The 27,618-nt window shown below is 41.4% G+C and overlaps 1 protein-coding gene across 2 annotated transcripts; it reads right to left on the bottom strand.

The window, feature by feature from the left end:
- Nucleotides 1-147: 147 nt before the first annotated feature.
- Nucleotides 148-23,631, bottom strand: LOC122403824 (protein SHORT ROOT IN SALT MEDIUM 1). Of its 2 annotated transcripts, none has more exons than XM_043407576.1 (12): nt 21,579-23,631; nt 21,133-21,342; nt 15,884-16,032; nt 15,125-15,243; nt 14,674-14,848; nt 12,336-12,666; nt 11,969-12,272; nt 11,601-11,888; nt 10,083-11,287; nt 9,352-9,750; nt 8,698-8,856; nt 148-1,281 (listed from the first exon to the last, which is right to left on the bottom strand). In XM_043407576.1, exons 4-12 carry the CDS (start codon nt 15,212-15,214, stop codon nt 1,122-1,124), a joined length of 3,111 nt encoding a protein of 1,036 aa, XP_043263511.1. In that variant the 5' UTR covers nt 15,215-15,243; nt 15,884-16,032; nt 21,133-21,342; nt 21,579-23,631; the 3' UTR covers nt 148-1,121. The 2 variants fall into 2 exon arrangements, with proteins under 2 accessions (XP_043263511.1, XP_043263512.1); XM_043407577.1 differs by lacking the exon at nt 148-1,281 and adding an exon at nt 3,378-8,594.
- Nucleotides 23,632-27,618: the final 3,987 nt, after the last annotated feature.

The raw sequence follows: 27,618 nt of genomic DNA on the forward strand, positions 1-27,618 counted from the left end.
TCAGTAACAATTCCTTAAACGGATGTGCTTCGAAATATCGTATATATAGCATACGTTGTTCTCTTAGTATACACTCTCCTTTCGCTTCATCTTATATATATATTTATTTATTTTGTTCTTTTTTTGTTTTTTTAATGTAATTATATAATAGCCGTATAATTTCTTTGAGAATAAACATATATATATATATATATATATATATATACAGCGAAAAATCTTGATCTCTTCGTTTTTTGTTTGTCTTGTTTGTTTTACGTTGAACCCGTCATGGACGAGCGCGCGGAGATCAAACGTTATTTCCGGTGATCGACGCGGAAACTCAGTCGAAAGATTATTTATAAGAATAGACTCTATAGAAATAATTAATGCTGTTTCTCAGAAAATAACAGGCTTAGAGCCGTCCACGACGAAGCTTCTCGCTTTTCTACGAACTTCTTTTTCGCGGTGTATTTTTTTTAATTATGCTTTACGTTTTTCGTTTTTTTTTTCTTTTTTTCTTTTCGAGGACGATTCTCCTCTTTTATTCGTCCTCTCGTACCCAAAAAAACGGCAGACAACGCACAGCGAGAATATTTATCAGGTCCGTCGGAAAGTTCTGTCCGCTCAACTTATACGACACCAGCCATAATCCAAAATGGTTGGTAAGATCAGAAATTATTTATTAAGCTCTACAATATTTATCTCCAATCTCATTTCGCTCTGTCCGTCGCTCATAGTAATTGCTTTCTGTTCGAAGTTCTTATCTAAATAGTTTGTGTAAAAAAGATCCTTGAAGGTTAAGTTCAATCACTGAGAAAAAAAATAGTATTCAAAATAAGATAGTTACTTTTTTTTTTATTAATATTTCCAGACATACAATGATTTTACCAACACAAAATTGAGCGTACAGTGTGGGAATCCCCTAAAAATTTATACTATTGTGCATTTGTTTTCCGATTTTTGATTTTCATTTATTATTTTGCATCAGATTTAACAACCTGATCGGTTGCCCGGTGGATGGGAACATTTTCTAATTCCAGGTATCGACGTTTTTAACAGCCATGATGAATCCTGTTCAGTTACCCGGGTATACTGTACTTGATTGCTAAAATTACTCTTCTATACTATAATACTCTATCCGGTTAAACTCCAGACATCACAGTGCGTACAGAACTTTCCGGTAAACCTAATACATTCGGAATACTAACAACGGACCGCTTCCCTCTGTTTTGGTTCTTCCTTTCATCTTTTCTCCGATCTTTCTCTTCGTGACCTCGAATCGTCGATTTTACGTCGCCGTTTCTGCAACACGTAACAATAAACAATTGCAATTCGCCGCGGATCGGAACGTCGTGCGGGACTTCCGATTTACTTACGAGGATTCGATCGGTCCCGAGTCGATAACTATACTATAGAAGAAAGTAAATCATTTGAATCCGACTACCTCGCCGTAATATTGTAAATAATAAAGAAAGAACAATCGGTAATGTTTAATCGCAGTTCTCGACTCGCGAACGAATCCTCGTGGCTCGTTACAACTTTCCTCGAGGCAAGAGAGCGTTCTAGAATCTACAGGAACACAATTATGAAATGATTGAGCCACTCGTCAAAACACAAACATTTTTATTCTCTTTCCATTTCACTCCCTCCCTCTCATACCACTTCTCATAACGTTTTCGCGATATGCACTCTCCAATTTTATTTTTATTTACACAACGTTAGAAACACTTAAATATCCTTTAGACTTCTCTTAGCAATCGAGTGTTCTTAAAAATAATCATGAACACTAGAGGGGTTGGATGAGGCGGTTACTGGGAGATATTTTGATGAAGTAAAGGGATTTCCGTCCGAAAAATGCTTCTTTAATGGTACGGGGAAGTGACATTTTGCTTTTGTAAAGGGTATAGCCGAATAAGGGGGTCAAATGTGCCCCCAAACCGAATTGAACGAACGACGGGTAATTCGATAGCTTATCCAAAAAAAAACCCTCTGTGCAAATTTTTAACTTGAAATTTCGACCGTGGAGTAGTAATGGGGTGAAAACGAAAATCATGTTTTTGTACAATTTCTCTTGACCTATTGAGTAAAAAAAATGTAAAAAAATTCAGACATTTCGAGTACTGGGGCATATATTTTGAGAGATTTTCAGATTTTTTAATTGAAGAACCAGGTAGTAAAAAATAATAAACCGCAAAAAATGCCGAAAAATGCTTCGTCTCCCTCTTCGATCAAACAGATCTTTCCTTCTTTTTTTCTTTCTTTGATAAATATGAATGTTTGGTATGGCTTCAGTATCTAACGTAGACATGTAAGGGTTATTATCCTTTCCTTACTGCTGATCTTAAAGATAATGGAAACACTTGTAGGACCACCCTATACGGACCATGCCAAATAATTATGTATAAATCCCATCGCATGCAGTAGCCTGATCTGAGTAATTAAAAAATAAATCTATTGTGGCTCTTTTACAAAGATTGAAAACTGCCACTATTATTGCCCATAGCAGTCATAAAGAATTAAAATCAGTGAAGCCATAAATAAAATCCTCATTTGGGAATTTTCAGCACTAGAGTTTACGGTACAAATACCTCTACACCGCTATTTTTAAAAACCGGATGAAGATATTAAATCGTTACTGTGGATAATTAATCCTCAGTACATGTTTCCAGTGCTCTGCTCCCCCGTGCTGAATAGTCATAGACGTATCATAAATACATTGTAGAACCCGAACGATTTCAGTGTAAAATATGTTAAACAATAATCGTGGTTGACAAAAAAAAATAAAGACGCAAAAAACGCTCCAAAATTATATTTATACATATTTCAGGTTAAAATATTTGTAAAATGCTTGTAGAACATTTATAAATAAATATAAATCATTGTTATATAGTTGGAATTTGAAAAAAAAATACTAATTGTAAGTCCAGAAGAGAGACTCGAACCTACGGTACAAAAAATTCCAGCGGTTCCACAGTCGGACACTAACGCTGCGTCGTCATCGACGCCGTTGAAAATATCGTTGGTTTTTTAGGATATATTACGCTCAACGGTTGGCTTTATTTTATTTGTTTCAAATATTATGTTATTCTGTTTAGTGTAAAAACATTAAACAGTCTACAAAACACTCATATATTGAAGAATGCATCAAAATTCAAGGGGAGAAGAAGCATTTTTTGCGATTTTTTATTTTTTACTACCTGGTTCTTCAATCAAAAAATCTGAAAATCTCTAAAAATATGTGCCCCGATACCCGAAATGTCTCTGAACTTTTTTACATTTTTTTACTCAATAGGTCAAGAGAAATTGTACAAAAACATGATTTTCGTTTTCACCCCATTACTACCCCTACGGTCGAGATTTCAAGTTAAAAATTTGCACACAGGGTTTTTTTTTGGATAAGCTATCGAATGACTCGTCGTTCGTTCAATTCGGTTTCGGGGCACATTTGACCCTTTTATTCGGCTATACCCTTTAACCATTATGCCAAGGAATTTTAAACATACCAACATCAACGATTCGTAGACATTTGACAAAAATGGGGGGTCGTGTCAAGACTCAAAGTATGTCTTAAATATCATTTTAAAATGGCGTCTGATTAAAAAATTTGCTTCTTTTCTCCCGTAGAATAAGAATCGATAAATAACCTTGAAACCTCTCAACGAATACAAAATAAATGGGACAATTGTGCTTCACCCTTGAAACCAAAAAAGGTTTGTATTTAATACTTTTTCGAAAAGTATGTTGCTCTTGAGATATTTAAATTCATTCAAATTTATCTTGTATTAATCTACGGGTCTCCTTGTCCAAGGATGAACCGATATGGAGAGGTGGAAGCAGAACAATGACTCAATTCCTAAATGCGTATTAGAGATACCGCAAAGAACCCGTATGCACACCGTCGAAAAATCGAACTCTTTTCACCAAAAGATTGTCGCGTTTGGTGCAACAGGACTAAATAATTCCATTTTGAACACAGAATACAGTTATACATACAGCTGGTGCTGTCACGAAAACTACAACGTCGAAGAAACGCAACGTTCTTGAGCAGAAATTCCTACGATGCGAGCGTGGCATCGCAAACAACGATCCACGCGAGCTACAAACGACGATCCACTTTGTCGTGAATCGCGTTCGATTCGCTCCCTAGGGACTCCAACGTCGATCCCTTTTAAGGAAATTACATTTCCCGAGTTCCAATGAAACTAATCCGATATCTACTTACTCACGATAATCTCGTTAATTCGTGTTTATTGGTAAACTCAATTAGCGCGAATAGAGGTTGAGGTCAGTCGTCGATCAATGACAAAGGATAGGCGGAATCGTTTACTGCACGCGATAAAGATTGCTCTTGCCATTAAGCAGACCATTACTTATCCACGTGGAGCACGTGCGATGCAATTATAATTGCTGTGAAGTGTATCCAGCATCGTCGTTCAATTACTCTAAACCAGGCATGCCCAACTGTTCACATAGAGAAGTGACGGTCAATTTTAGTACGGTAATTTTAAGGTTAACGTTCTCTGAAATCTGCACAGTTCACTTTCCACGATTCATCCCCTCTCCCTCTCCCCAGGACCCTTCCACTGATTGTCAGTGTCTCAAGCTCTACGAAACCTGATCTAGCAGAGAACAAGAATCGGTAAAACATATTCATTTCACTTCCACCTGCTACAACCATTATCTTTCTTTGTCACGCAATTGACTGCTCAATACTTCGACTGCTATGTCGCCCATAATGATAGGACTTTTCAATATGGAAACAAAAAAAATTTATTCGCAAGTTGAGATGTTCGGGGAAATAAATTTGAATAAAATTCATGGATTTAAGGTTACAAAAATAAGTACTAGGAATTTAGGTTACATAATTTTGGTCTGACAGTCAACGTGTTAAAAAAAAAAAAAAACTGTCTACCATTAATTTACCAACAGGGGAACGCGTGTGTCCATTGTTGCGATGCGTACCCTTCGATAGTCAACGGTATACTGATTTTACGCGCATCTTCTTTGCGCAACACGTACTTTTGAAGGGAACGGTACTCTTGCATTTGTAGCAGTATGGTTCGGTTTGTGCATCAGGTATACCGTTTAACTGATTTTACTGTTTTGCTCGCTGTATCATTATCCGCGTAATTTATATCTCTTGTATGTAGCTTAGGTCTGATATCGTATAATCAGTACTGTATCTATGTTTATATTTGCCCTTAGAAGAATACTCCTAGCACCTCCGTAGCTCTGCCGTAGTCTACAAAAGTCAATGAGTTTAGGAGTGTCCCGAGCTTAGCACTACATTTTCAGAAACAGTTTTTTAATCCATAGATACAAATTCATACAAGTTTAACACGATTTTCAATTCATACAAATTTACAATTCTAAAATATTCTACAATGAAAATATCTAGGAATAATTAGGAGGTATATGCCGATGTTCTATTTGATATTTACAATGATACCGACGATTTATATGGGCGAATAACATTAAATAAGTAACGATGATCAAAGTATCTAGTGATAGTGTTTGAGTATATATATATAAAATGCTCGATTTAAAAATTTCGTACCGACAGTTTGGAAGTTTTAATTACATTAGCTTTCAAAAGCTTTTGTTTCATTGCGTTACGTGTATATGAGATTTCTTTTTCTATGGTGCTTAAATTCACGAATGCGTTAGGGCACTATGAATGCATACGCCGTGTGCCTTTGTAGCATACCTCACTACGAGATCGTTGTTCGTGAGGGCGTGGTTTTGTGACTGTAAAAAATTATCTGCCCGGATATACTGCGGGCAACGCGTTAGGCATGCCTGTTCTAAACTATGTAACCGATCGTCGTGACTCGCTAGTACATACTGCTAAATTAAGATCCCTAATGATAGCCGAGCATTGGATAATTTTACGATTACTTCTACTACCTTGTACTTTCTTCGATTTGACTTCCACAAAGCGGAATCTTTCTCTCCAAGGGGAGAGGGGCTGAAGGAGAAGAAAGAGGAAATGTTTTGATAACGAGTCGAAAAGCAAGTTGTTCGCTTCGCGTTGTACTTTCTTCGCGACTCCGAGGGTATGCCATCGTATCACCGAAGTAAAAACAAAATGTCGACGATTCAGGAGCGTTGGGCCAACCGAGGTTTACCGTAACGTTGAAACATAATTTGGATACTGTACAGCATCCCATTATTCAACGACGTGTAAAATAACAATGATTTTGGTGATTCATGGTCGTTTGATTCTTTCTTGTACGCCTAAGCTCACTAACTAACCGATACTTCCGCGTTTCGTTTCTCGTCGTCCTGTATCGTTCGCCGGACGGTGGCTTGTTTCCAAGAAGAACCGCGATGGTCCTCGTGGGAGAATTGAGAACGATGATAAACAGTTTGGAAAAAATGTGAATTCCATGGATATGCACCACAGGGTGCCCGTGTATATACCTCTCCACGCACATACGCACACACAATACTCTTACGTAATACTTATAGAACAATCTATCGATAACGCGCGCATCATATGCGACCAACGAAACGCGCAAATAATTATTTTCGCGATCTTCGTCCTATATGCTTTCCATTCGTTTCCTACCTCGCCGTGTCAATGATAATTCTTTGCTAGCTCTCCATTTTCAACAAATACGAAAGCACACCTGGACCGAAATACTTGCAGCATTTTCCCTTTCTGTTCTCGTTCTGTTTCGCAACTGGGCAATAAAAGTTTCAGTCTGGCCAGCTGCTGGAACAGCCGAGCGATCGTGTGACATCGATAATAATCGCTCGGTTTCAACAATTCGATAAATTTTTTTTCTTCACGTTTATATTCCTCTAAACCTCAGCGGAAACACTTACAGAGCTATGTCTATCTATATGATATGAAGCGTCGATCGATGATATCAGACACAAGTCACCGTCCGCGATCGATGTCCGCGCAATTCGCAAGGTTACGCTCTGTCATAAGGAAGCATTTTGGTCAACGTGCGCATACCAACAGGCATTCTTCTGTCCGTTATAGATAACGTGAGACTCTAAATAACGAGGAAACGAACGAGGATTCTCGTAGGAAGGTACGTTCTTAGACTAAAATCTCGTGAGAATGGCAACATTCGACTATTACAAGGTATGTATATACAAGTGTTCGATAGACGACTAGCGAAGAGGTAGCGGAGCGCCCGTGCCGTTCGCATTTTTCGAAAAATCGGACTGCGAAACTTCTTTTGCCTGGGATTTAACAATTATTCGTTGCGTTGGTGTCAACTGTCGAATCGCCGCGATCTCAGAAAAGCATGAACGACTGCTTGCCATCGCTGCTAACGACGAGAAAAGTCGAGAAAAACTTGCGACGCTCGAGACACTCGTGTTCCGTGGCGCGAGTCGCGTGACCAATATGGCACACGACTCGTGTGACCAACGGTTGCGCGTGGACCAGCAGGTCGATTGTCGAAAACCGTGGTCCAGCGAAAGACGTTCGTAACGTGTTCAACGTGAATTATTTTGTACCGTGCGAACTGAACAACAAACAACTCCGTTGTCGCGAATCCTCGAATGTCAGTACACTTGTGCTACCGCCTACGTTTTTTTTTATTTATTTTTATTCGACGATCTTCTTACACCGTAACGGAATACGAATTCTTGAAAGTGTATATTGCGAAGGAGAGAGAAAGAGAGAGAGAAAAAAATATAAACATTTGCTACGCCACGGTAAAACGACGTGGTACGGCGACTACTGCTTGACAATCTAACCTTAAAGTATGCAATCGAGTTTGCGTTATCACCAGTGACGGATCTACGTTTCTGAGTAGTCCATCTAAACACATTTGCAAATGCTATAACAAGTATTTATTTACCAACGACATATATTTATTATATTAATAATTATTATTTATAGATGTTAAAAAAATTAATGCAAAAGAGGTTTACGCCAAATATCATGTACCGAAACAATAAAATAATATACGTACGCGTTAGCGAACGGAAGAAATTTCAAAAATTAACATTTCACAGTAAGACACTAAGAAAATTCAATAGAAAAATTAATACTTATTCCTACACGTTTCATAGATTTGAAAGAGGAGTAAAATTCAGTGAAGGAGTCCCTAATAATTTTTTGTTTGTATTTATTACCAAGTCTCGGGGAGAGGGGGGCCGTTTAATTTTGTCCGTTATTCCAAGCGTTTGAAATCCCATCGTAACGCGTGGTACTTAATGAAAAAGTGACATCGTTTGAAGATCGAACATCGCAAGTATCACGGTAGACCCGTCACTGATAGTACTGCGTGCTCCCTAAAACCATCGACGCCGAATACTGCTTTGGGGAAAGAAGACATCATAGAATAGAGAGAAACGAGACTGGAATTTGTTTGTTGTCCAGCAACACCGAACGCCGCTAGCAGGAGCAACGAGAATTCGACCGAGTGAGTTCGAACGAGAAGGAGAATCTGGTAAGGAGAATAAGGCGAGGAGACGTGCCGTGAAACTATTATTGGTGCTGGATCTCGTCGTTCTCGTCCTGCGACACGATGCTGGACCTGTTCGACCTGACGTCGAGGTCCATGCCGAACGGTTTCGACGATGAGTCTGCGAGAAGGGTTTGCGTGCCCTCCTCGATGCTCAGGCTACACTCCAGCGAGCTGTCACTGAAAGTACAGAAACAGACTTCTACTCAACACTAGCGTCTTCGACGGTTGCCCTACGAGACCGGTTCGGCTGTGATCGACGATCGTACCCGGGCGCGTTTACCTGACGATGCTGGCACGATCTACGGACGCTGACGCCGGCACCGTGCAATTGTCTCCGTTGCACGATCGTTCGCCGTTGCTGCTGCAAGAAGACGACGTTCTCGTTGTCGCGGCGGCTTCTCTCATCGACGCCCTTCGCGACTCCTCGTGACATTCGCACCTGTTGATCGCCATAAGAGCATACGTGTATGCAGGGTGGTTTTTAAAGGTGGTTCGATACTTTGCAGATTAGCAGTGCACGCTAAACTGGATAAAAAATGCTTGGGTCAACACACGCTCGGTGAAATTTCCATGCAACGTTTCTCCTTATTACCGAACGGTATACGAATAATGTACGCGTTCGAATTAAACATTTCCAGGATAGTGTATTGTTCGTAGAACCGAATCCCAACGTTGCTCGACGAAGAGAATGGTTGCAACAGGAGGAAGCGAGATGGATATACTACGTCGAGCGACGGCGGCCGAGTCTCGGTACTTGAAAAAGATGTCGCAACGATAAAACAATAGTGCAACATATGAAATTGAGCCAACAGAGTTCGAACCACCTTTCGAGAGTGCCCCATAGGGGTTGTGTTTTTTCGTCTATAGTGTTTACCTTCGGATCGTGCCCCAACCGTTAAGTTGGCGTGTGTAAAATAAAAGATAATACCCGTACCTGCACTCTTCCGGTTGCACGTAGCTGTAACCGCCGGATTTCGGTTCGTCCTCGACCCGCGGGATCGTCTGAATCTTCTTCGGTGCTTTCCTCTTCTCTGGTATCTCCTCAAAGTTGATCCAGTTGGTCGGTCTGGCCGGCGCTCTCGGTGGCAGTGGAGGTGGGCTCGGCGATTTGCCCGCCGCCTTTCGAGCCCCGTCGGGCACCGTACCCGCGAACTCCGAGAAAGTATTCGCCGCGTGCTTCCGCGGGCTCTTCAGCTTGCGACTGTCCTCCCGCGGCAGGGATATCTTCATCTTTTCGATGCGACGCTCGTCGAGGGACGTTTGCATTACAAACTCGTCGAGAAGAGTCGGATTTATAGGCGTCGTGGATCGCGGCCTCTCAATGGGTATCGTTCTATGAATCGCGAAATAAATCATCGTTAATTATTATAAATCTAACCACGCTCGGTGACAAAAATGTCATGTAATTTTTATTTTTGGGGACCGTTTTAATTTAGCAAAATTTGATCGTGCTACGAGACCTAATCCTAGCAAATAAGGACAGAGAATAGATACATTGGAAAGAAGCAAGATAAATATAGCACGTTAAATAGCGTCGGCAGGGATCTAACACTTGAAATGACAAAAAACGACTTGACGAAAATGATTATATTATTTTACTTTACAAAGGACCAATTTCGAGCGTAGAATCTATACCCATTCTCAATTCTATTTCATAATAATTACCTTACTTCATGAAGTCGTTGTTTCGCAGGCAGGATCGGTATTGCTACGCTCTTCTCTAAAGGCAAAGTCGTTGGTAGGTAAGGAAGATCCTCCTCGAAACTTTCCTCGTAGAACAAGCCCTTCCTCTCGTCAGGCAGCTCTTGAGCGAGCTTCTCGACCTTGTTCCTGATGAACTCAATCTCCGAGTCCCTCTCGGACTCCGAGCTGTTGTGATCCAGATCGGAGATCACGCTGGGCGCCTTCGCAAGCCCGTCCTCCGGCCTGAGACTATCGTCCAGCAGCTCAGACTTCCTAATTTCGGGATTCTGCGTCGCCTGTTTCTTGGCCTGCTGCCTCTGTCGCTGACCGTCCTCGTCTATTCTTTCCGGCGGCTCTATCTGTTGCACCTCTTTGCTCTTCCTCTTCGGTTTCGTCACCTCCTTCTTCCCGACGGAATCTTTCGACGAGCTGCTGGACACTCGGTGCTCCAGAGGCTTGCCGCCGTCGATCGATGACGAGGACGACGGTCTGACAGCAGCCTCGGATATTTTGTTGGGACCACCAAGCTTAGAGTCCTTGGACGAACTCCTGGATATCTCCGAGTCCTTCGACACGCTCCGCGGGATCTGACTGTCCCGGTGGTACGCTCTCGAGGTGGTTTCGATCTGGGCCTCGGTTTTGATCTTCGAGGGCGCTGGATGGTGCTCGATCGAGACTTCCGTCACTATGCTTCCGGTGCAAGGCTCGGACTCGTACTCGTCCAGCAGCTTCGTGGGCGTTTCGAGGGGAATCGAAACGCTCTCCGAGGGCAGAGCCACCTCGTAATTCCTGTCGTCCGCGTGAAGGCTTATGAAGATGGAATCGTCCTTGCGGTTCTCTTTCTCCGTGTTGAACCGGAACTCCACGTTACCGATGCTTTCCAGAGACGGATGATCGCCGGAATCGGCGAGGTCGGAGGTCCCACAGGCAGCAGCGATCGCTTCATCGTAGCTCTTCTTTCTCTCCCGTTTCTTAAATAGACTCAACGTCGACGAGAACACGCCTTTGTTCTTCGAGTCTTTTTTCAAGCTGGATGCCCTGCTGCTGTCCGCGGACACTCTCTCGCGCGACTTGGATCTGCTGCGCAGACTCTCGGTAGTGTCCTTTATCTTGGAAGTCAGACTACGTCGTGGTTTCGTGTTGGGCGACGGGGATTCTGGGCTCAACACACTGCTGTCTGTACGTGCCTTAAAAGTCGAACACGCGGACGATCAGAACATGCAGTGTTTCGCGATATTCTTCTCGATAAAGCTAGCGGATCGTCTACAAATACAAAGCCAGGAGTCCGTGTGTGGACCAAGCAAAACGGGCAAGCGTAATTAAGACACTTTTAATTGCGTTTAACGCGTCGAAAGCCGAAGTTACAGTGGTAAAACCTTGGTCCGATCTTGAGATCTCTTCTTGTTAGATGTTCAATTTAATCGATCGGTCCTTGTGGACAAATCCTTCGGCCTTCGACTCACTAAAGGTCATTGAGCGCAAAATAATGGGGGTTCGTACCTTGAACAAAGACGCGAAACTGCTTTTACGAGAAACGGAAGACGGACTGGGCGTCCGAGAGCCCTCCAGGTCACGCACTTTCTGATGCCTGGGCAATTTCGGGCTGCCAGTCACGCTGCTGGACGTGGGCGTGGTTTGCACGATCTCTTTGAAATTCTGCGTTTTCTTTCTCTTGTCGTTGAAGTTCAAACTCACCGGCTTCTGAACCTCCTGGGCCAGAGATCTGACCGATTCCTCCGGCGTCGATGTTGTACTTAACGTTTCTGTTGGCTTCTTCACTATCGGCACCTGAAAGTCGACGGTTTTACGATACTAAAGAACTTCTCTCTTCGAGACGAGGCTTGACAAGATTCGCGTATTGGACTGACCTCTATGTTCACCTTCTCTAAAAATCTCTTTGTGATCTCCACCTCCCTTTTGAAGATCTCCTTCCTCTCCTCGCGTCCCCGCCTCCGTGGCTTGTCCAGGGGGTCCGGCTTTAGGTTTCCGTCGACCATCGAGACCTTTATACTCTCCGGGATCAGCGCCTTGGTGGTGTCCGCTTCCCGCTTCAACAAAATCTTTTCCAAGTCGTCGGTCTCCGGCTTCGAGGGCTCTATCAGGTTGTCAGTCAGCGTAGGCTTGCTCCCGCAGAACGACGTCTCCAGCAGGCATTTGTGCGGACTCGGTGACCTAACGAAGCCGATTGTTGAGTGGATGCGCCCCTAACACGCGAAGTAGAAGTCTCTCTCGTACCTGGAGGAAGTGGCCGAAACGACAGAGAGCTTTCCAGAGGCACCGGAACCCTGGCTACCCACGGACGACAATCTCGACGTTCTGCCACTGATGTTCAGCAAGACGATCTCCGAACAATTACTGTCCTTCCGCTCTCTGTCCAACTGTTTCCCACTGTAATCCGACAATGACCCATCCTCCTTTCGTCTCTTGGCCAGCTTTTTCGACTCCCTTCTGAGATCCTGCTCGTGGATGGGATCTTGCAGGTCTAGTTCTTCCGTCGACGATCTCAAATCCTGGGCATCCTCTTTGTAACCCAAAGTCAGCTTGCACCCAGCCGGAGGCTCTCCGCCTGAAATTTTCAACGACCATAATAACCATACGATTCCTCATTGATTTTCGTCCACTGTACTATTTCATAACGATAATCTTTCTACATAAATCGGAATACTATGTAACTACAATTAAATCTACTTTTTGGTACGGGCTTCTCAAACGACATTCAACGAACATCGAGTGTTTCTACTATAGGATCGTTTTACTTTTTATCATAATTCTACTTAGTTGTTGCTGTCTAAAATCGATATAGAATACTGGGACTAAGCTATAGATATAATAACCACGCTACTCTGTTTAACGTGTCAATGAAAATTATGCTTCGTTTGTGTGGTCGTTCCATCTAGAAACGGGAACAAATAAGGGTCATCTAAAGCTGGACTGGTTCGACAAACTTATAATAATAAATACGGTTCGGTTCAACGATGCATAGTGGGGTATTTGTATCAGGGATTCCAACTATTCTAACCAAAATGAGAAAAAATCTGTGTATACTAACTATATAAATTAGAGAAATTAGGTGTGAATGTATTTGTTCCGTTTTTTGAGTGTAAATCCCATTATACGATACGCGCCATGCGACGGCCGACGCCAACTAGTCTTTTGCGCATCTACTTAGCGCACCACGCGGCGTTTGGGGGAAGCCCGGTTCTCCGATAATGGCGTCCCGTGCATCTGCTGTCGTCTTGATACACTTTTAACGGGTCGGTTGTGTGTAACGGTGCGCCGTTTGCGTGTGTCGCTCGACAAAAGCGAGTCCCGCAAATATAGGACAAACTTCCGGAACACCGCGTTTCCCTTCAATTCTCCCGTACACTCGCAGTGCGTGCTAATTCGTGGAACACATACACAAACGGGAATCGAGCACGCGTTATCTCGGGGGACCGTTTAGTGCCACAGCAGACGTCTCTGTCTCGATCGATCTGAGCCTCCACTCGTGGCGACGCTCTTCTTGCTATCCTGTTACAATTCTACCAAGTGTTTGCGAGATATTGTATTCCAGTGTTCATTGTAGTCGTTTAGGGTGCACGAATGTTAGATATCTCGGTGTTACTTTATCATAGGGCAGCAGTGCCTAACTCGTATATAAACACGAGCCACTGAATACAGTTTTGCTAAAACTGTAAAGTAGTGTATGATAAAATGCATTAGTCGTAAATAGCGGGAAATTAATTTTTTACTAAAAACTTGACACCTTTTGACAGAAGTTATTTTATCAATATCAGATATAATCTGTAAAGTTTTAGTCTTTAAAAGAGTACAACATATAATTGAACGAAAAACACGAGAAAAATGTTATCTCTAACATCGAAGAGGCACGGATTGAATGTATTATTCCTAGAATCTCTGGAGGGAAAAAGGAAACCAAACCGCACACCAGAGGTAAAACAAATTCTCATCCGGCGATTCCCTTGACTCACAACGGGAGAAATAAGCTGTCGCCGTTAAAATGTTTGCGCTAAGAAAAGGAACCAGGAAGACGGACGCCTCGTCTAGCGGCGTGTAATTGAATTTTGTCGCATGCTCGCCAGTCTTGGCGTAAAAAAATTCAATTTTCTCGCGAAAACCGTTCCAATCCGCGTGGAAACTTGTTTTTTTTCAGTGCGCCAAACATTAAATCCTGAAGTGTCGTTTTCGGAGAAAGTATCGTCAACGAATAGTAATCATAGTGGATTAGGTTGTAAGCAATTAATTACCAAGTTAACGACCTTATCTATTTCAACGATCTTAGAGTATGTTAAAGCGGAAACATTCGCTCTTAGTTTTTAAGGTGTAAAATAGATACTGCCTCGCTTATTGCGCCAATCTGCGTTAGGGATATTTGTAATAGAATCACCCCATTACTATTATACAAGATTGCATCCAAACCTCTTTACGAGATCTCTAAAAGAAACATTTCATACGTGGTCCGATGATTTGCAGTCTCGTTACTAAAAGCGGAGCCATATTTCATCCGTCGTTGACGATTCGGTTGCAATAAGCGAGACAATATTGTAGGGGGATAAGCAAAGGTGTTGGCTACCTGCGAGAAGCTCCCTCTCCGGCGTCGAGTCCCTGGAGTTACTGTCCTCATGGTGGGAGGAACTGCTGGCCCGGCTGATGTCTATTCTCGGTGTACTGGGTGTCTTTAGCGAACTGCCAGGCGTTGCCGGCGTGGTGACCTCGACGATGCCTGGCATTCGCGCAGCCGGTTCCCCCTGCATTCAAATTCGTAAGGCTGGTTTTGTCGCTCGGGTGACAGTCACTGGGGTGTGGTGGTTGGTGGCTGGTGGTTGGTGGTGGGTGGTTGGTACTTGGTTGTGGTGATGGACACAGGTCAGCCTGCTCCGGGACACGGAGCTTCGATTGTTTCAAGGGGGAAGACGTGCAGGCGAGCACGATCGCCGAGATCCTCGACGACCACTCGAGTGGATCTCGTTCGAACACACAGCCGATTTAGAGAGGACTCAGGGAGGACACAGGGAAGGACTCACGTTTTCCACCTCGTCGGACAGGTCTTCGAAGGATGCTATCGGCGCTGGTCCAAGCTTCCTCTGACGAGCGCTCGGTAATCCTGACGCCATATTTTTCGATAGCTCAGCCCTCGATGATGCTGCAAAACATCCTCCATTTTATTATTCTTATTATTATTATCATCAATTATTATTAATATCTACGGGTCTGCACTCTTTGCGTAGGTACGATCGATGAAACTGTTGCAACCATGGACACGGCAAATCACTTTTAACGTGTAGTGGTGCAACAATGAAATTATTATACAGGGTGAACTACGTAACTAAATAAGCGAAATTTATTCTATTAGTAGTGGACCGTTGAAAAAGCTTTTTGTCAAGAATGACCCAAGGAGAAATTTCAAACGATTATATAAAATCTTTAGTTAACTTCTTTTTTCACAGTTTTGCTGATGAACATCGTTTGAACGAAAGTATATCGATGCATGTAATTTGATTAATTCTAATAAGGGAGGTCACGTGACGTATGCCGAGTAAAGAGAAGAAGTCCTGCATAACTCTATTAAATCAAGCGAGTCCGGTAATGGATCGAAGACACAGATTAACCTAACCTCCAAGCAGCTGGCCACAGAATCATCGTATTGCACTCTCCTTGAAAGTGCAATGTACAGGGTGGTCGATACGCAACGTGACTATTTAGATACTTTGAGGATTTAGAGGATGCAGAATGACTCGCGAAACTGTTAATTACATTCGCGTGAGTTAATGATTCGTTGGTACCTTAGGTATGAATCGAGTCGGTCACTGTCCAAAGGAGCTAATCAGGGTCGATGTTAGAGCGTTTAAGCGAAGGAGAAATCGATTAACTCGCGCTGTACTGACATCGAGGGTCGCTCATCATACATCGCCACTGCTCGAGTACCGTCGCTCTGATAAAAATAAAACACACGTTGAATAAAAATAAAAATTTAAATTGTGGAACGAAATATTTCATATCGAACGAATAAAAGAGTTATAAATAAAATGTTAAACGGATACATTTTATCTTGCCGGTCGGGATAAATTCGAGACAGCTACGGGAAATTAAAGATCGGCTATGTAGTCTTTACTTAGCCGAGCGGCTAATTAATCGTCCCGATACAACAATCGATTGCAGTTAAGAAATTTGGTTGAACGGACTGGCAAGGTGAATCTCGTGCTAACGTCGCAAGAAATCGACGCATTAAGAGAAGTCTGGTAAAAAGGAACCTCGTAAGAAAGGTCGTTGATACGCTGAGCCAATTAGCAACGAAGTCTCGAAGACTCGAGGGGCTCAGACTGAATCTCGTGCGGACAACGTGTTAAATACACCGCCTTCGTTCCCTTTCTCAGCAAAACAACGTTCTAACGACCATGGTTTGTCCACGAGGCGACTACTGGTTGAACGTGCGCGACAAAATATCAACGGTGCGACGAGATTGAGGTTAAGTTTCGTAATGGCGGCGGATTGTACGTTACTTTTACGTCGGTTTTTAATTTAAAAATCGATCACGATCAACGAGTAGTAAACAGTAATAATATTTTTTGTTCTCGTCGTTAGTTTTAACAATATTGAACTTTCACGCTTTATTTGGTTCATCCTATATAATATGGTGCACCAATCACTTATGTGCTCTATCCCGACCGACAAACGCTCGGGACGAAATTGCAACGGATATTACAAATCCTCTAAATCTGTCAATGCCCGGAAGATTGCCACCGTTATTGCTAACAACCAAGGATCAAACAAAATATTAATAGAATAATAAATCTATTTTTTGTAATATTTACATACAGGATGTTTGGCCAACCCTGGGAAAAATTTTAATGGGAGATTCTAGAGGCCAAAATAAGACGAAAATCAAGAATATCAATTTCTTGACTGAGGCTTCGTTAAAGTTATTAATAATTAAATTAAAAAATTTTAAATTGTTCTAAAAAAATTATTTTCGGTTGTGGGGGTCAATTACAATCATTTTTGGTCATTACTCATACCCCCGAAATCCTACGCACTTTCGAGAAGAAAATTCCTTACCGAAAATCTAATTAGCTGCCTAAATTTTTCGAGGACAAAAAAAAATTTCAAATCGTTCTGGAAAAATTAGTTTAGGTTGCTGGGGTCAATTATAATCATTTTTTGTGAATAAATATACCCCTGAAATCCTACCCACTTTCGAGAAAAAAATTCGAGAAGGTGGGAAATTTTTCGACAAAATTAAAAAATTTCAAATTGTTCTAAAAAAATTATTTGTGATTGCAGAGGTCAATTACAATCATTTTTAGTGAATATACATACATCCGAAATCCTACCCACTTTCGAGAAAAAAATTCAGTACTGACGGAAATTTAAATGTTAATAACTTTTTAACGAAGCCTCCATCAACAAATTGGTATTCTTGATTTTCGTCTTATTTTGGCCTCTAGAATCTCCCATTAAAATTTTTCCCAGGGGTGGCCGAACATTCTGTATAACGCACGTGTGAAATAAATTGTTTCCTAACCACCTCTGGCCATCTACGGCTATGGTTGTTGTACATATGAATCTACGTGCCTGCAAAATATCATTAAAATCGACGAGAATCGGGTCTGACGTTCTTCTTGTCAGTTCCCGTCGCTAAGGGGGGAAGACCGAGGAACGGAGGTCGATCCTCCTTTTTCTTCACGATTTATTCAGAATTTTTCCACGCCCGAGAGATAACGATCGTGCATAAGAAACGCGGAAGAACACAGTAAACGAGACCGGAGGAGTCGAAAAATAAGTACGAAGCTCGCGGTGGAAAAGTTTCGATGGGAAGAACAGATCCATCTATCGCGTCCGTAATATCGTTCGAGTTTGAAAATTTGGCCCGAAGCCGAGCGAAACTCGTCTAGATTTAGAATAGATTCCCTGGAAGGTGGGACCAAGGTTCGGAAACTTTTCGTCCGTTCTTCCATGGCGGGCAACAAATCGCGTATGATTTATCCTCTGGGTGTTCCCATGATCGAGAAGGAGTGGGGGTAGGAGGGTGTTGAATTATAAACGACCAAACGATTCTGCTACGAGGCAGTACACTGATCGACGTTGATTAACCTCGATCGGTGGACTCGTTCCAAATTGAACAAGCGGCTATGTTATCATTACTATTATTACACGGTCAAAGACCTCTTCGGCGAGTGTGCATAGAACGTGCACGGTGGATAGAATATCGTGGCGGAAGCGAAAGAAGCGCCAATTCGCACAAACAACGACGAGGTGGATAGTAAGATTTTTAAGAGAATCGATCGTGCTTCGTAATTAGTAATGGGGACAGGAATGATTCCGATTCTTGAATCCGAGATACAAATTGGGTCTTGAAAATTAAATCTGAAACCGTGACGGGGTTAGACGTTTTGGTCAGTTTTAGGGAGGCCTGCAACGACAGAATTATTTCTAGGTTACGTTGTCGTAGAGAGTAAGTCAAATGACGGGTTTAGACGTTTTGGTCAGTTTTAGGGAGGCCTGCAGCGACAGAATCATTTCTAGGTTATGTTGTCGCAGAGGGTGAGTCAAATGATACAGTTAAAAAGGTAATGTAGCAAAAAATTAATTATTGAACTTTGCTTTTCGTTTGGAACGCTTTTTTTATACAGCAAATAATTTACAAGTAAATTCAGGCGATACGCTTAAATAATTCACTCTGTATATTCTCATATTGGGTCGGTCGTAACATGACAACGACAAAAGGGTGTAATCTCGTTTGAAAATCGAGAAAGAAGTCGATGACTTTGAAATCTGATAAGCAGCGAGTTTGAGAAAAATATTTTCTTAATTATCCATTTAGCCATTTGCCCCCTCTGGCATTTCTTCGTATGGCCAAAAGCGACAAAATATCGAAAATGCTGGACTAAAGTGGGCTACCCTAGATTTTCCGTATTCAAGGTCACATAAAGGTCAGATTATTATAGATTATCGGATTGGTCGTCGCCTCAACAATCACGCCACAATGATAAAAATATATAGTGTCGTTTAAAAATATACCAATGACCATGAAATCTCGTTACAAAAAATTACCTTAAGACAATATTTTCTGTCCCTTAAAATAATGCAACTTCGTCCCAAGGAGTTTCTTCGTACGACCGAAAATGGGCGAGATACGTAGATATTTCCTATCTAAATCCGCCATCTTGAATATTTCGCTTATGTAGTTGAAAGAAATAAAAGGGGTTTACTAGAAAGAGATTATACTGTAACTATGTAATCAGAATTTTGTGTAATCTTGTTAGAGATTATTAATAATATGTAATTTGTACGATGATCATGACGTATAACTTTGTGACATCCTGTACAAGATAATCAGAGAATCAAATAAAAAAAGAATATTCGCAAAGAAATACCGGTAAAGTAAAGTACGGAATCTCTAAGGTGTATATTAGGTCGCATTAAAAGGAAAAAGAACCGGAACTCGTTGAACGATTCGCATACTCGTGTGTCTAATCAACGATGACTTGCCTTCCCGGCCAACGGGCTATGATATGTTTTGGACCTTTGGAACGCAATTTCGTGCTCCGTTTGACTTCGAGCCGAATGCACACATCTCGGGCGCGGGGCATTGCCACCAGGATCGACTTGGTGCGCGTTCAAAAATGTTGGAAACCCGGCCGTGTTTGCAGATTTTGTTTTTCCAGCCGACAAGTTCAAAGAGATTACCTCACGGTCTGCGGCGCCCGTTTTCGGTTACATTTGTCTAGACGTGTTAGAACGGTCTTTGTGTCGCTCGTGCCGCTCTCAGAGACCCCTGGGTCCTCGCGACTAAACGTTCGGTACGTCACATCTTTTTCTTCGGGCTGTTATCGTCACGCGTGGCCTTTCTTTCGCGCGACAAGTATTGTTAGAAATTACCATACAAAGACAAATTGCAGTTTACGCGTTTTGTTACACTTTAATCAGACATCTGTTGATGCAGTCTACAGTGGGTGTGTGCAACTGATTTATATGGGCGGGTACAAAACCACGCCCCCCGTGCACGAAACCGCGCCCCCTCGTGCACGAACCCACGCCCACGTTGTTGTTTTAAACTAGTCAAAAAAGGTATTCTACAGTAAAAATCATGTTATTTTCAAGTTATTTTATTATAATAAGTATAGTTTATCTCTAAATTGATAAGTACAGCAGAAAACGTTGTTTCTTATTCACAGAGTCTATATTAAAGTTTGTTTCAAACTATGCTTTTTATTGCCAAGGATACTAACGCGATTCGTCGTTAACGACTGTGGCAATTCATGTGATTTTTCACTGTCCTGACGATGCTACAGTCAGGTTTAACGACTCCGACGAGAGGATGGGCGCCGATTAATGCGTGGGAGTGGCTTCAAAAGTATGGAATAGTGCCAATATCTGAAAAGTGTCTATCCCCGACAGAAGATCAGTCTTCCAGAGACTTCCTTGTTTCCTATTTGGAACTCACGAAGAATACGCGTGCAGCCAAATTTTCAACGATACACAAAACTTTACGTTCGAGCAAGCCTTATTGTAGTCGTTCAAAGCTACGCTAATCCAACAGTTATAAATATTAAGTAATAAGTTGTTTACACGGAACAATTAGGTAATTCTTTTAGAGTAGGGACACGCTAAGAAAATTATCGGAACAACAATGGCGCCGCCATTAAACCCAGACCAGGATCGAGTCATACACCATTAACCGTCGCAAATATACAGAGTAATTCGAGAAACTGGGACAAGCCGTAACTCTTTTCGAAATAAAGATACAAAAAATTCATATGGTAAAAAGTTATTTTCCCCCACGCGTGACCATTTCTCGACGACATTACTTTTCGTTTCGTACAAAACTCCATGTGCAATCTGCACTGGTATTTGTCTTCTAAACTGGACTACGCATTTTTACGTGCGGGACGTTTCAAGAGATCGATGCGGGTAAAAAAAGCGATTCCGTTAAAAAAATTCCAACAAAGGTTCCGACTGTGGTGTCGGCCTCTGTATATTTTACTTTGTAACCAGAGTAGGCCGCTCCAGCACGGATACTTTTGGGACTCACAGTAACTGGTGGGGAATCCCCGAACTTTCGATCGACGTTTCGAAGAATATTCGCGTTTGGCGGACTGCCGAAGACCCCAAGACGATTCTAGGTTAGGTTCGAGTTGCGTCGCGGTTCCAATGCCGTCGGGGAAACTCGGTCTACGGAGAAAATCGGAAAACTGCGGGGCTTCGGGGCGCGTTTCTCGAAGCTACGTACGGCAACGATGCGCTATAAATAGAAAAGCCTTGTTAGCGGTTACCACGACGCGCTCGTACGAACGTGCTCGCGTCGGGTAGACACGCCAGATACACAATTTTCTTCTTTTTTTATACTCCACAGGAGCTACACCTCCCCTCGGGCCGATAATCGTTCCGCGACCAAAGCAACGGCCGCGCCCGCTGAATAATGAAATGACATTGGCCTCGTGGTTTTCACGATTTATACGCCCGTGTTAGCCTCCTCACCTTTAACCCCGTGGAGTACGATTTCGTTTCCATTACATGTGGTTGCTCATCGATTCGCCGTCGCCATAGCGAGAATATTCTCTAAAGAAGCCAATTTGGTGATTTTGCAGTCGGTGATTAGTTATTTTGTGCGGTCACGCTTCGACGACTGAAGTTAGAACGTAAATGGGGCAAAAAAGAGTGTTTCACGAACGCGAAACGTTCAGGACTTTTCGAATTATGGCGTGTTAAAGATGTAGCACGATACGATCTGATATAACCTACGATGCGTGTACCGCTTCAAATAGATTCGATTCACTGTAATTTAGAAATAGGAAAATAATGGTTAGGCAGCGTATATATGTACGTTTATTTTGTTCCTCTCGTTGTGAATTCATCACCCGAACCTTCGACACGCGATTACGAAGCACTTTGTATAATCGTTACTCTAATATTCGGTTGAGTCATAACCTCAGAATTGAACTTGCGACGAGTGCTTGCGTCACCATTCGGAAGGTCGCGTGGAAACGTTAACGGGAATCGGGGTTGGGCACGATTTTATCCAGATAACGAATAATGAACGTTTTATCCACGATGCACAAACAAGTTTTATCTAGATGAACGATCGTCCGAATTTGAAAAGTTCGTTCGAATAACGTAGACGAATGAATAGGTATAAATATGTCTGTTACATTATTACGTATATTAATAACAAGTAGATCGTTATGCACATTTCTCTGCATCAGAAATATTCTTTAGCGCCCCCTTTAGATTACAGGGCGCCCCATCTGGTGGTAATGCCCTCTACTATGGAAAATACGGATCTAGATAGAGATGTATTCATCGTTACTCAAACATTGTTCATTTCTGTGCAATGTAAACACGCACGAAATATGCATTCTTCAATGACACTTTGTTTGCCTAATTTCGTGCAAGCCTGCACATTGTAAACTATCTCTTGCAATACAGAACAATATTAACCCTGGAACGTCGAACGGATTATTGCATTTCTATAGACCCACTCAAATATCTTCGAAATTGTTGAAGATACCAAAAAACGTTTAGAAGATATTCCATCAGTCACAATATTACAATTAAAATATGTTCTAAACTAATGCTTTTACGCCCGTAATCGATGTATAGGTATTAACGCTAATTGCAGGCTTAATCTTCCATAGAAATGCGAAACCCATATTAATCTCTCGTTATCGTTATTCTCCCAAATGACTCGCTCGTGACTCGAGCCAATGGCTCTTTAGTGAAATCGATCGACTCTTCGACGGCGTGGCATGCAGGAGAAAAAAACGTTGTGGCGTTTTATTCGTGGTATTAGAACACGGGAGACAACCGAGACGATTGGATAGGCCATCCCCATCCACCGTGTTCCGTTTATTTATAAACGTTCTTTTCATCTCACGGCTTTTAAAATTTCCATGCAGTCTGGATATATTTTTCCGTGGGTTCGAGAAAATCGATCTTGTTTGATTCTCCGAACCAGCGGTTCTCAATCAGTTTCGTTTCGTGGTCTTCTGTATTTTATTTATCTCTGTCGGCCCCACACTCTTGTAATTGTTACTCGTTGATAGAAATAATAATTGTTCGCTTTTAAAAATGCCACACACACCACATAAATACTATTGCCTTTTATAATTTCATTACTCGATACACGCCGCTTCAAGAAAGTCGACAATATAATTTACTTCCAAGCGACGGTTCTGGAAATAAAACGCTGAAATTTAATTTCAAATAATTGTTCCACATTTGTTTCAAGTAAAATTCGCCCGGCGTTAATAAGTAGAAGTAAGCAACAGCTGTTTATAACACGGACTATGCCTGATTAAGAGGGCGATGAATTAATTAAATCCGTAAACCAACTTTCCAGTACCGCGGACGTTTTCGGTGACTTTGGGCAAGGGCAAAGGTTACTCGAGCAACGAATCGAGAGCACTGTCGCGATGAAACGCGGCCGTCGGACGCCGTTTTACGGATGATGGATAGAGGTTATCGATTGTTCGCAAATTCGTCCTTTCCATCAATCGCGGCACCGGGCACAACCGATTACACGTCGAGTACACGTCGGAACACGGATTTCAACTGGTCACGAGTGACGCGTGTACGCTGGACGCCGTCGACGAATTCCTTTTCGAAGCGTCGATGAATCATACGCGTTGCGAAATTCGAGGTGTAACAGCTGGTAATGCGGCGGAACGACTGATATTTTCACGAATATTTATGGATTCTGAAACGTTGTATTCGGTAGACGTAAAGACTCGCGAATAAACGCGAATACGTCTTTTGTGTTCAAGTATTCGAACAGATTAACGATGCAAACATACTTGAATAGATTCGAGTTTCAACCCCATTTCCAAGCAGAGATATTATAGCAGCCCAAGTGAAAGGGACTTAGAGTTCGAAAATACGTATCGATCCACGATTCTAATATAATATTCCTATGACAAACTGGACTGAAACTTTGAAATAAAGAATAGGGTGGGCGACTTCACCCCTCGATCCAACAATTACGAAAAAGATTTACCCGTTCTTGCCTTTCGTTCCACCAATATGAAATTTTTACTCGATCATATTAATTCGCTCTCCCACATTTTCTTCCATTTAAGAACCGGCCAAAACTTTTATCCCGTAGGATCATAACGTTACCATCGAAAAACTTTCCAAAACATTATAACTGGGAAACTTAATATAATACTTCGTGTCAGTTTTTAATTTAGCGTACTCTCGTAACTTTATCACTTACACTTTAGAGTCTACTTCATAAGTTGGGTACCATTAAGTGTATACAAAAGTAATGACCATCTTTTTGGTTGAAAATGTTTATTTATGGCTTCTAAGCCCTACAAAATTAATCAATTTTATTGTTACTTTAACTATGCGCAATAAAAATAGAATAGCTCGAGTAAATGTAATTGGTATGGTGGTCAACGTGTTTCAACGGAAAATTAAGTCGATATTTTCGTTGATTTCAGAGGAAACAGCTTGTAACAGTTTATTTGGACCACGTGATATAATGGTATGTTCTATTTAGATCACGACTGCACTCCAATATTAAACGTGCTTAACAAGATGACATTGGCGAATCGCAGAATGGTAATAGATTTAACCTTTCATTTTAAGATCATTAATGGACAGATCAGATATTCGCCCTTATTAAGCCTCGTTAACCTTCACGTGCCACTTAAGACACTTTAGCAGAAATCTAATTCCCCGTTGTGTCTCGTTCGTGAAATTAAGTACGGGTCACGTGATTCAATTAATCGTATTACTTCCTCTGTCACTAATATATGCGAATAATTGAGATTTCTTCTTTCATTCTTTGCAATCTCCCCTCTTATCAGGCAATTGTAGTCAGGACCGTGACAAGACCGAGGCAGAACCGGCCCCTGGCCACCATTTTTCACGACACGGCATTGATCGACATAATACATATTCGTCTTTGTTAATTTTCAGTTACACCCCTCTGCTAAATTTCTAGACACGCCACATTGCTGAGTCTCTATTACATTTGCTTGGCAATATACTCGGAAACGAATTATCGCGTGGAGGCTCGACGAAATACTCGACTGTCGTCGGATAAAAATCTGAACATTCCTGGAAGCGTCGTTCCATGAATATTTCAATTTCGACCGTGACGAAGCTCCCCTCCCGCCCTATCGAGATTTCATTTCACTCGAGCGAAGAATTCTTCTGGGAAAGGGAAAGTATTCCAACGGCGCACGACCGAGTCAAACTCCAACGGTGTCCGACGCAAGACAGGGGTGGAATTCTTTCACGAACTGGTTCGCGGCTTAATCGACCGCCGCCCCTTTAAGGGGGGAGTGTCATGTAAGACCTCAAAAAAATCAATTTTCTTTTTTATTTCATTTTTTGAAAGTATGTATATTTAAGAATGTACTGTTCAATTTTCAGAGATAAATGTCAAGTATCGTGGATTGTAGAACATTTTATGTATAGCCCTCGCGGTAATTACCGGAGTTATTGCTTCGGGTGATTATCTTGTACAGCCTAGACATTACTGTTTCGAAAAGTTTACGACAGGGTCAAAAGACATCTAGTGTTTTTAAAAGTCGAAATTCTAGCGCAAGTGCCATAATGGTGTCAACATCCTGAAAGGAATTCTACAGGGTATTCGGCCACCCCTGCGAAAAATTTTAATGGGAGGTTCTGGAGGCCAAAATAAGACGAAAATCAAGGACACTAATTTGTTGATGGAAGCTTCATTAAAAACTTATTAACGTTTAAAGTTCCGCCCGTACTGAATTTTTTTCTAGAAAGTGGGTAGGATTTCGGGGATATGCCTATTCACGAAAAATGATTCTAACTGACACCCGCAATCAAAAATAATTTTTCGAGAAAGATTAGAAATTTTTTAATTTTGTCGAAAAATTTCACACATTCTCGAATTTTTTTCTCGAAAGTGGGTAAGAATTCGATGATATGTCTAATGACCAAAAATTATTATGATTGATTACCGCAACCGAAAATACGTTTTCCAGAACGATTTGAAATTTTTTTTCGCCGAAAAATTTGGGCACCTACTTATAGATTTTTCTTATAAATTTGTTTTTGAATTTTAATAAAATTGTTTGACGCTTTACAGAAAAGTTGTCTAATACTTTTTTGTAGGTACCCATGAGCTCTGCTTCAAAAAAGAATTTCAATGAGATACCTTTACTATTGTAGGTGTTATGGGCGTTTGAATATTGGACCAGTTTTATGGGATTTCTCTCACTTTACGGTGACAAGGAACAACCTTCTCAATATTGTTAGAATTTCTACAAATTCTCCACTAAAATACGCGTTGTTTGCATTTTGAAAAATTAAAATCCTCCAATCCGTTCAGGAGTTATGACATTTTAAAGATTCGAATTTCAGGGAAGCATCTCACATTAGATTTTCGATAAAGAATTTTTTTCTCGAAAGTGCGTAGGATTCCGGGGTATATCTGTTCACCAAAAATGCTTGTAATTGATCCCTGTAACTAAATATAATTTTTTTAGTATGATTTAAAATAGTTTAATTTGATTTTTTAATAACTTTCTAATAAAGCCTCAGTCAAGAAATTGTCCCATTAATATTTTTCCCAGGGGTGGCCGAACACCCTGTATATAGAGCTGGGATTGATTGGTATCATCTTGCAGACTTCAAATGCGTTTCTCTCGAAACGTTACTTTCTTAATTGGCACAGATAAAATCTCAAAAACTATACGTTCGATTGCTTTGAAATTTTTACAGGTTGTTCCACATACTAATAGTTCCCGCCCGTACCAAAATCATATTGTTATAATGAGTTTATCATATTTTTTTTATTTAAAAATTGCGGAAGAAAGGACGAAATTTTGCAATTTTTACTTTAAGCTTTCACCATTTTGTCAATTTGCAACATAAATTAATTATTTTGATACAGGCGATAACTGTAAACCTACCGAATATAAATCTTTTTGATTTTTTTGATTTAGTCAACCTTGAGAGCTGCAATCACCTACGCCAGTGATTGAACAGATGTTTACTCTGGACACGATAACAACATTAAAAGTTAATGAAAATTAATAAAAAATTATTTTGTATTCCCAAAGGATAGCTAAGTAAACTGCGAAAATGAATCATAACGTCAGATGTAACATTTCCTTAAAAAAATTAAGAAAAATAGCTCAATTTTCTATCATTCACATGAGACTCCCCCCTTAAAAGATCTCGTGGCACGATCGTGCTTTAAACCCTCTTCGCTGTTTCCAACGTGCAGTATGCACTCTCTTCTGGATCCATATTCAGCTGCGTCCACGCGTTTCGACTCTGTCGTCGTCACTGGCAGCACCACCACCACCGTTTTACAGTCCAGTCGAGCCAGGGGCGAATAATCCAGGACCCACGATAGGGGGCGTAATACATAACAGTATTTTTTTGAACGTGTTTCGCACGATTTTAATTTTTTTTCTCTTATTTTTTAAATAATATTAACGGTATACAATAATGCCAGGCATACGTGATGTTCCCACCAAGCGGTCACCCATCTAGATATTAACCGCGCCCAATGTTGCTTAACTTT

This window comes from Colletes gigas, unplaced genomic scaffold (assembly GCF_013123115.1).
Source record: "Colletes gigas isolate AHSC1104 unplaced genomic scaffold, ASM1312311v1 Colletes_gigas_Sc00076, whole genome shotgun sequence".
NCBI classification, from domain to species: domain Eukaryota; kingdom Metazoa; phylum Arthropoda; class Insecta; order Hymenoptera; family Colletidae; genus Colletes; species Colletes gigas.

Coding starts and splice junctions, on each gene's coding strand:
- LOC122403824 (XM_043407576.1), bottom strand. CDS start 15,214: ATGGCGTCAGGATTACCGAGCGCTCGTCAGAGGAAGCTTGGACCAGCG. Junction 9,751..10,082: donor CAACGACTTCATGAAGTAAG/GTAATTATTATG, acceptor CGCGATTCATAG/AACGATACCCATTGAGAGGC. Junction 1,282..8,697: donor GATCGTGCCAGCATCGTCAG/GTAAACGCGCCC, acceptor TACGTGTTGCAG/AAACGGCGACGTAAAATCGA.